General features: G+C 33.6%; 1 protein-coding gene across 1 annotated transcript; it reads right to left on the bottom strand.

The window, feature by feature from the left end:
• Nucleotides 1–9,370: 9,370 nt before the first annotated feature.
• LOC124899733 (protein TRACHEARY ELEMENT DIFFERENTIATION-RELATED 7A-like) lies at nt 9,371–9,946 on the bottom strand. The gene has a single exon (XM_047414943.1). The coding sequence runs from the start codon at nt 9,854–9,856 to the stop codon at nt 9,518–9,520; it is 339 nt and encodes a 112-aa protein (XP_047270899.1). The 5' UTR covers nt 9,857–9,946; the 3' UTR covers nt 9,371–9,517.
• Nucleotides 9,947–10,196: the final 250 nt, after the last annotated feature.

Raw genomic sequence — 10,196 nt, 5'->3', positions numbered from 1 at the left:
CTTATTCAATTCTCTACAATTTGGAGGGTATAAATCTACCAGAATACCACCTATAAACCAAGTTATACTCATTCAAAGATGAGCTATATGAAATCACACACAAAAACTTGGTGGATTCAAAAGTTCTTAGCTTGGCTTACTCTAAGTGACTCTTATGAACATGCTTACCACATCATAAGCTCTATTATCACTAGGATACTCATCATAATTCATGTACTCAAATATGAATCATAGGATAGGAGGGTTCATGTGTAGGAACAACGGTTCATTTTCTAGCTTAGAAATATACGGGGTATTATACTTTAACTTCTGAATCCTACAAGAATTATGAACAACAACAAACAAGTCCTCTACATAAAGCTACACAATAATAAAGTCACCATCAGAGAATTTTTGCACAAAAATACAATGGTCTAAAGTAGTCTTCTTGAAGTCCCGTTGACTCATAAAGGAACTAAACTTCCTATACCACTGTCTGGGAGCTTGTTTCAAACCATACAAGATCTTCTTCAATTTGCAGACATAATTCTCTTTTCCCTTAACTTCAAAACCTTCAGGTTGCTCTATATAAATTTTTTCATCTAAATCACTATGGAGAAAAATAGTTTTAACATCCATTTGCTCAACCTCTAAATCTACATTTAGAGCTAAGCCTAGAACCACACGAATGGATTAAATCTTCACAAATTAAGAGAATATTTCATCAAAATCAACTCTCTTTTTTTTTGGTTAAATCCCTTCACAACCAATCTAACCTTGTACCATGAAACTGGGTTACCATCTTCATGTTTCACCCAAAAACCCCACCTGTTTTTTAAAGATTTTTTGTCTTTGGGTAGTTTAACAAAATCAAAGGTATGATTATCATGCAAAGATTTAATCTCATTTTCCATAGAATCAAACTACTTTTCTTTTTATTCACTTTCCATGGCCTCATCAAGACTCTCAGGTTCTCCCCGTCAGTCAAGAGTACATACTAACTTTGGAGAATAACAAGATAAAGGTATTCTCTCTCTAGTAGATCATCTGAGAGAACTCGTTAGAGCATCAACAACTGATTGTTGATCAACCATATCAACTTGCATTGGAGCATCAATAACATCATGCTAGTCATTTTGAATATGATCATCATCTTCATTATCAACTTGATTTTCATCATCATGATGATTTTCTTTGGGAGCAGTAGTCAAAGAAATTGGATCAACATCAACTAGGCTCTCACTATTCTGATAATCAACCTTCTTAGCATTGTCAAAATCTTTAATTGTTAGGTCTTCAAAGAACACAACATCACAACTTCTAACAAGTTTCTTCTCAACTGGATCATAGAGATGATAGCCAAATTCATCTTGACCATAACCAATGAAGATACATTGCCTAGTTTTAATATCCAACTTTGACCTTTCATCCTCAGGAACATGCACAAAAGTTTTATACCTAAAGACTCTAAGATGATCATAAGAAATATTCATACGAGACCAAACTCTATCAGGGACATCACCATCTAAAGAAATGATAGGAGATAAATTGATAACATAAGTAGCAGTATTAAGTGCTTCTGCCCAAAAAGAATCTGGCAACTTAGCATCTAAAAGCATATATCTAACCCTCTAAACTAGAGTTCTGTTCATCCTCTCCGCTAAACCATTCAACTGAGAAGTCTTTGGAGGAGTTTTCTAAAACCGAATACCCTGATCTCTACAATATCTATCAAAAGAACCAATATTCTTACCACCATTATCTGAGTAGATGCATTACAACCTCTTCCCTGTTTGCCTCTCAACCAAGGCCTGAAAACCCTTGAACATATCAAGTAATTAATCCTTATACTTCAAAGGAAATACCCAAAGTTTACGAGAATGATCATCAATAAAAGTCACAAAGTAAAGTGCACCATCATGAGACCTAACTTTAAAAGGACTACACAAATTAAAATGTACCAACTCCATCAAATCAAGATTTCTTGAAAGTGGATGACTCTAAAAAGAAACTCTTTTCTGTTCATTGGTGAAACACCGAGGCTTTGAACCATGAGAATAATATCTTCTTTTGATTTCATTGAGCAAAGTACGACTAGGAGTATGAGTCGTACCCTTTGGATATGAGTCGTATCCTTCTCTCCCTCCCCTCTCATACCCTAGGAAGTATGATCAGGGTCAGTCATTGTCCTAGGTACGAGTGAGCCTCCAACCAATTGTAACTTAATTTATGATTCATACCAAGACCAATTGTATAGAGTAATGCCTTGATCAAAAGTGAACTATTTTTGGTACGGGTGATATGTATGAGTTAGTGCATGAGTCGTTCCCTTTAGATACAACTCAAGGATGTGTAGTCATACCCAAACTAGTATAGGTGACCTGGGATAAGCCTAGGGTATGAGTTAGGGTACCACCCATACCCAAGGGTATGGTTCCTTAAGTGAGTCGTACCCCTGCACGAGCTCATTTTCCAGCTTTTAACTAAGGACCTTGTGGTCATTTTCTACACCCAAAACCTAAGTCCCCTCACTATATAAGTGTTTATAGCCTCCTAAAAATCCATTTTTGATGGATCAAACACCCTAAATACTCTTTCAAACTCATTTGTAAGGAATTAGAGGCTAGGGTTTCAAGGGTGATCTTCGAGGAGTAAAGTGAAGTCAAGACTCTTGGTGAATCAAGTTGTCTAAGGCATGTAACTCTTCCCCTTGACAAATAACTCTAAACCATTATATTTCACACTTGGATTAGTAAGTGTACATAGTGATTTTGAAATTAATTGAAAAAGGATTTTTGTTGTCAATGAGGAATAATGTTTGTTCATGCTTAAACTTGTGATTATGCATGTTATTAGTAATGGTTTGCATGTATGAATACTTGTCATATGTGGTTTAACATATATGTATCTAATAACCCTAATAATGAAGAATTACACCATGAAATTGATCTTGCTAAAGGTATGCTCATAAGGCATTTGTGAAAATGTCTAAATGAAATATCTAGTCACATGTTAATGGTGTATTGAACTATGGTATTGGTCTAGTGAACATGAATGAGATATAATATTATTATAGTGAATGTGAATACTTGATAAGTGGTTGGTAAGGGCATTGTTGGCCATGTATTGAGTCGTAATAAATATGAATGCTTGGTAAATAATTGGTAAGAACCTTCTTAATCATGTAATGGATTAATTTATGACTTTAAATGGTGTGATGGCCCAATAAGTATGAATGGTTGATAAATGTTATTGTAATGATATTTTTAGCCATGTAATTAGTAAAATTATAACCATATAGTTGATGGCTAAGAAAGGGGTTCATTTCCCTAAACATGATCTTGAATTGTATGTGGAACTAAAGTGTGGTATGGAGAGGCTAATGAAGCTTGAATGTCTTGAAAGGGTCTCGATGACTATAATTTGAATTGAATTATGATTTGAGTGATGACATTATTCTAATAAGTGGTTAATCGATGAATACTCCCATAAAGACCTTATGGTCCCGTATGGTGTTGATATGGGTAAATGGTTTAATCCTTTAAATGTGAAATGGATTGAATGGATGTTAATGCATGAACTAAAAGGGGTTAAGAGTTCAAATGTCGCCTAATAATGGAAATAAAATTACTAGTGGTTCATGTCCCTAGTCCGATGAATGGTTTGTGGTTTGAGTCCCTCACCCTATGAAGCGAATAGTGGTTTAAGTCCCTAGTCTGATAAAGAGATTGTGGTTCGAGTCCCTTTCCTAATCGTATGACTTGTGGTTCGAGTCCCTCGCCCAATAAAATGACTAGTGGTTTGAGTCCTTAGTCCAATGAATGGCTTGTGGTTCGATTCCCTTACCTAATGAATCGCTTATGATCTGAGTCCCTTGCTTAATGAAAATTTTTGAATCTATAATTGTGGAAAGTCGGAGTCATTCACCTTGTGGAATAGGAATGAGTGAAATAAAAATGCTTGCTAAGTCTTGTTTCCTTTGTGGCATAGTATGAATATGTCATGTGTTTCTATATGTACGATTATGTATTTAAGAATGTTATTGAAAATGATGTAATGACTTGGCTTTAAATGATAATGTTATTTCATCCTTATCCTTGATTTACTTGCTAGCATTCCAACTGCTAACCATCTCGGGACACTATGTCCCCACGCAACATAGGGGTCGAAGCATTATATTCTCTTCCTAGTAGTGATTAGGTGATCGAAGTGGTTCATGAATTAACTTTGGATTGGTGAGCTTTCTTATTTTGGGAGACATTCCTTCTTGGTCTTCTATTTGTAGACTTAATCTTATTTTGACTTGGTTTGGCTATTGTCTGGGGCTTGTTCCGACATATATAATTCTAAACATCAGTTTGTATAGAGGTATTGTGGATGAATATGGACTTAAGTGTAATGACTAGTTTGATGAATCTAATGAAGTGTAGACATGTTTAAGTTATGACTTGTAGTATGCATTTCGCCTTCTTATCTTTTGGTTGGGATTCGTCTAAACCTTGTGATTTATATTTGTGATTAGGTTGGATTATCGGGGCGACCTCTAGTTTATGTGGGCTTGAGGTGTCTATATGACATAGCCTGATTGTGGGTCGTGTCAACCATCTAAACAATGAACACACTTCTTCAACTTTGCTTGTTTTACTCCAGAGAGTAAATTTTTCTTAGCCAAACTATCAATCCCCTTCTCACTCATATGACTCAACCTTCTATGCCTAATGAATTATCATTCTTCACCAAGTTCATTGAGCCTCTAGAAGTGGAGCCTTGAAATACATACAAGTTCGACAACTTTTCACCTCGAGCCACAATCATCGAACCTCTAGTAAGCTTCTACAAGCCAACACCAAGGGTGTTAACATAACTGTCATCATTCCCTACAGAAATCAGATTCAAGTGGACATCTGGAGCACGTTTGACATACTTAAGAACTAGTTTGGAACCATTGTTAGTTTCCAAACAAACAATGTCAATGTCAAGTACTTTAACTTCATCATTATTCCCCATTTTCAACATTCCAAAATTACCTGGAGTATACAAAGAAAAGAATTCCTTCTTTGGAAAAACATGAGCAGTAGTATCAGAATCCACAAACCAGTTAGACTCATCATAAAAAAGATTAATGGCATTCTCACCACAAGCAACAAGAAGATCATCATTAGCAACAACAGCAAGACAATTTTCATTATCGCCTTCTTTCTTTTGTTGCCTCATATCTCTCTTAGGCTTGTAGCAATATTTTATGATATGTCCCTTTTTGTTGTAATAGTTACATGTATCATTATTGAATTTAAACTTTGACTTGCTTTTACTTTTATCTCTATCATTTAGACCTCTAGACTTGTTTCCCCCTCTCTTCAGTAGCCAAAATATCAGTGTGAAAAAAAAGAAGATGAGACCAGAGATCTTCTTCTCTTCTCTTTATTCAAGACACCACCGTTAACATATTCCATAGTTACAACACCACCGGGAGCAGAATTAGTCAAACAAACTTGAAGAGTTTCCCAAGAGTCTGGTAGAGTATTAAGAAACCAAAGTCCCTGAATTTCTTTATCGAACTTTACACCCATTCTAGACAATCGGTCAAGGACACCATGAAAATTATTTATATGATCAGAAATAGGATTTTCCTCTTTATATGTAGTATTCATCAATTTCTTAAGCAGGAACAACTTGTTATTGCCAGTCTTCGAAGCACAAAGTGCCTTGAGATTATCCCACAAACTTCTGAAATGTGTCTCATTCACAATATGGTTTATAAAATTATCTTCAACCCATTGTCTGATATAGCCACAGACCTGTAGTCTCTCAAATTCCCAATCGTCATTTGTCATGGACTAAGGTTTAGTAGACGAAAATATAGGCAGATGCATTTTCTTGAAAAATAGGAGATCTTTCATCTTGCCATTCCAATTATGATAATTACTACCATCCAAACACACCATTTTGCTCATATTTACCTCCATCATTCAAATCGACAATCAATAACAACCTACTCTCTGATACCACTTTGTTGGGAAAGGCAAGGCACTATCAAAGTGCACGACAGGGGAGCAGCGAAAGAATACTCAAGTCTAAACTTTTTTTTTTAATTTGAACCAAGAGGAGACAAAAAAATCAAGAAAAAAAGTGATAATAGGAAACAAATATATCAACCACACAAATACAACAAGATAAGAATAAAGGCAATCATACGAAACACCAAATTTACGTAGAAAACCCTTTAATGTGGAGAGTAAAAAAATCACAGGAACAAAACCTCCATTATAATCACCAAGAGTTACAATATTGTTCTCCAAAATTTTCCACAAAATATATGCCAAACAACGAGCAACAACACAACAAGACAACACCAAAACTAGAGAATAAAAAAGAGTAAAAATACAAAAAACATAGTTGTTGTTCAAGAATAAAAAATAGGAGGTACAGGCCACCAAATTCAACTCCGTTAGTTCCTAATCAAATATTGAGATGAGGAGAAACAATCTATCAAAAAATCATCTCAATTAGACAAGAAACGAAGCAAAAATCACAATTTGAAGTTGACAGCTGTGGCTGAAATTTTAGTGCAAAAAGCTGCACTCTCTCTCTCTTTTGTGACTGCTAAAATTCTCTTTTTGGATGTGACACAAGACCTAAAAAGATCTATATATATGCCCTATGTTAAAAAGTAGGTTGATACATATTGAGTTTTATTTATCCACATAGGAAGGAAAAAAGACTCATGGCCCAACACATATGCTCAATCGAATCAAATCCACAATGAAGAGTATACAACTGAATTTTCAATTCGCTAATTTTTTACTTTGATGTCGTAGCATGGGCCAAAGTTAAGTTTTCGTCAGCTGCCCAAGCAATCCTATATTTTGGTAACGCACTCAAATAAAGGCCACAATCCAACTTAAAATTGTTTGATCTTTATGTCCGCAATTATAATATGTAGGATTCAATTGATTTTCACCAAGAAGTATCGCCGGATTTGTTTGAGAGTCACCAAGATGATACTCTAATCTACAAACATGAATCATAGACAGAAATTGCAGTCACTAGAGTAAGAAGTTTGTCGAAATTAGAGGCATAATCGGGATGTCGAAATTAACGCCTGGTTAATTCAAATTTGATTTAACTGTCATGAATAAATTACATTCAATATTATTATCCAATAAATATCAATCTATTTATAATTGTCGTTGAATATAGTTTTGTTGCTTGAAAAAATCAATAATAATAATAATATAACATCAATATTTATATTTATAAATATTGTAGCTTTATAGAGCAAAACTAAACATTCATTCAAGTGAAGGCTGGTAAATGAAAGAAAGAGGAATCTTGAAATTAAAAAGATTCAATTAACCACATATCTTTTAACTTTAAAATGTGAGGGATAATGCTCTAACACTCGACGAAGGGTGAACATGTATTATATGCAGGTATAAGGGTAGTAAAATCAAGGCAAAATACATAGACAGGTCTCTGAACTTTTTGACTTTTTTGTATTGGTACATCAATTAGGCTATACACCTATTGAACCCTTTAGTTATTCACAAACTGTGTCAATAAAGCACAAACATCTAATATGGCACTTTATGTGTTTTCACGTTCCTGAAGCGCGTGTAAACGTTAAAATAGTACTGATGTGGATTTCGCAATAGTAATAATTTTTTCCTATTTTAGCTTTTTTGCCCTAATTTTCCCCTCTTTATCTTAATCTTCTCTCTTCCTCAGCTTCAACTCCAAATTCAAGAACATAGAAGATCTATTAAAGTTTTATCTCTCTTTATTCTTTATAAAAGTGCCTGAATTAAGGGGATATAACAAGATATTTAATCAATATTTTCATATGAAAATCAAATTTGTCAACAAGTTTGAAGATCCAAATGAGTTTGTTGGCCTTGAACGAGCTTTTTCGAAAGATGTGTTTTTTAAAATCAAATCAGTTTCTATCAACAAGTTTTTTCAAGAGATATGTTTTTTTAAATCAAAAGTTTTTAATATTCTACTCAAAACCTCAATCTCGGATTTCGATTTTGGTCCTTAAGTTTTGAATCTTCTTTTTTGATCTTAAGAAAAATAAAGTCATAGAAATTTGAAATTGCAAATTCTTCTTCCACAGTCCGAAAATTCAAATGGAGAAATCATCTTGTTAGAGATGATATTCTCAAGTACCTAAAATTGATGAAGCCATTGTATGTCGGACAGAGCTTCAAAAAGATGCACCATTATCAATGTGATTATTGAAATTTTAGATTTTTTTTTAAAAGATAAGTGTAAAATAAAAATCGGTGTGGTGTTTTGATTGGTTGAAATTTTCATGTGGGGCGAGTTTGATTCACGCGCACAACTCATAACAAATACAAGTCTGACAATTGTGCTTAATTGACATAGTTTATGAATGACTAAAGGGTTCAATAGGTACATGACCTAATTCAGGTGTCAATACGAAAAAAGCCAAAAAGTTCACGGGTTTGTCTATATATTTTACCTAAAATTAAAGTAAAATTTCCTTAAATTTCAATAAACTTACTTCTAAGTACTCTATATCTCTACTCTTTACTAAATTACATATGATCCCTTATTTTATAATTTTTTGATACATAGTTATCATCCGAATACATAATTTTGAAGTTGAGATGCATAATTTTGATTACTGAGATACATCTATTTCTAAAACTACTTGATTGAGATACATAATACATTAACTAGACCAAAGAGAGATACATAATTCAAACTATGTATCAAAAAATTTACGATTTTGTGGATGCATCGACTATTTTATGAAGAAAAAAAAAAGATTTGGGTGATTAATAAAAAGGATAGGGATTTTATGTTATTTAGTAAAGATAAGTAGTGTTGTTGTGTAATTTTTTAAAAATTAAGTCCAACCCACCCATTCCATTCAGGTTTGGGTTGGGTATTAATCCACTCATTTATTGACTCAACCTATTTTAACTTAACCTGATAAAAATTGGGTTGATCTGTTTTGTGGATTGATTTTTGACAAATCTTGTTAAAATATTTTTAAAATTTAATATTTTATACATGACTATAATAAAGGAATAAATAATTTTATTCGGTACTAAAAATTTTTTAAAAAACAAATAAAGCAATTAGAACTAGTAAAGATTAGGCAGGTTGGGTTATAATCTGTTACCTAATTCATTTTGTCCTAACCCATTTTAACCCAAATAAAATTGAATTGAGTTGGGTCTTGACCCATTTTAACCCAAATAAAATTGAATTGAGTTGGGTCTTGACCCATTTTAACCCGCCCAATTGCCACCACAAACCTTGCAAATGAGCACTTAAAGCATCTTACGAGTGCAAGATTGAGTAACCGGGTATCTTCATTCTACGTGATTATTAATGAAAGAATAATTATATGTTAGTGTAAATAATCATCATCAACATAGATCTTATATTTGCACGTTAACAAATTGACACTAAAACAAAGAAAATTAATATTTTGATATGACAATTTTTTCATACTTTGTCTTTATTTTATATAATTGAAACCATGACTTGATGCTCCACACGTCTAGCTTTGACTATATCCTGAAGAAGAAGCATGCATATTCCTTTGAGCTTCTAACTCTTTCTTTTTCCTAATAATGTCATCATCTACATGCAAGTCTTCCTCCACTGATAACATCACACTCTCCGGTTGTCCATGGGGGCCTTTAACAATATTTTCTTTAACTCTCATATTCTCATCGACGTGCTTAGCTTCTGTTTCTTCGACCAATGTTGTTTTGTTCTTCTTCTTCTTTAAGTAGCAGTGTAGCGCAAACAAAGCCATGCATAACAAAAAGAAACCGAATACTGGGAACACAACGATTATGATATAATGTGTGAAGTTCTCCAAATTGGAAGCCATTAATTATGAAATGTTTTGGAATTGATATATGATGAGACTTTTAATGGAATTCTTGAAGATGTTGCGAATGAGGAGGACTAAGATCTTAGCTAGTTATTAATAAGTATGTGGAATGATACAAAGGTCTGCTTGTGTGAATATTGCTTCAAAGATACCAAAGACTTGACTCTCATGTCAAGAGTTGGTGACTTGATATTTTGATTGCAGTGGAAAACACTACTACTTTGCTATGTATTGAAAGTTTTGTCTAAACCAAGTTTGCTAATCGATGATCATACATAGTTATTCTATTGGAAGTTCAAGATGCAACATTGAGCTACATTCCAATTGGGCCCGTTAA

This window comes from Capsicum annuum, chromosome 6 (genome assembly GCF_002878395.1).
Source record: "Capsicum annuum cultivar UCD-10X-F1 chromosome 6, UCD10Xv1.1, whole genome shotgun sequence".
Taxonomy (NCBI): Eukaryota; Viridiplantae; Streptophyta; class Magnoliopsida; order Solanales; family Solanaceae; genus Capsicum; species Capsicum annuum.
This window is presented reverse-complemented; position numbering and strand designations above follow the sequence as displayed.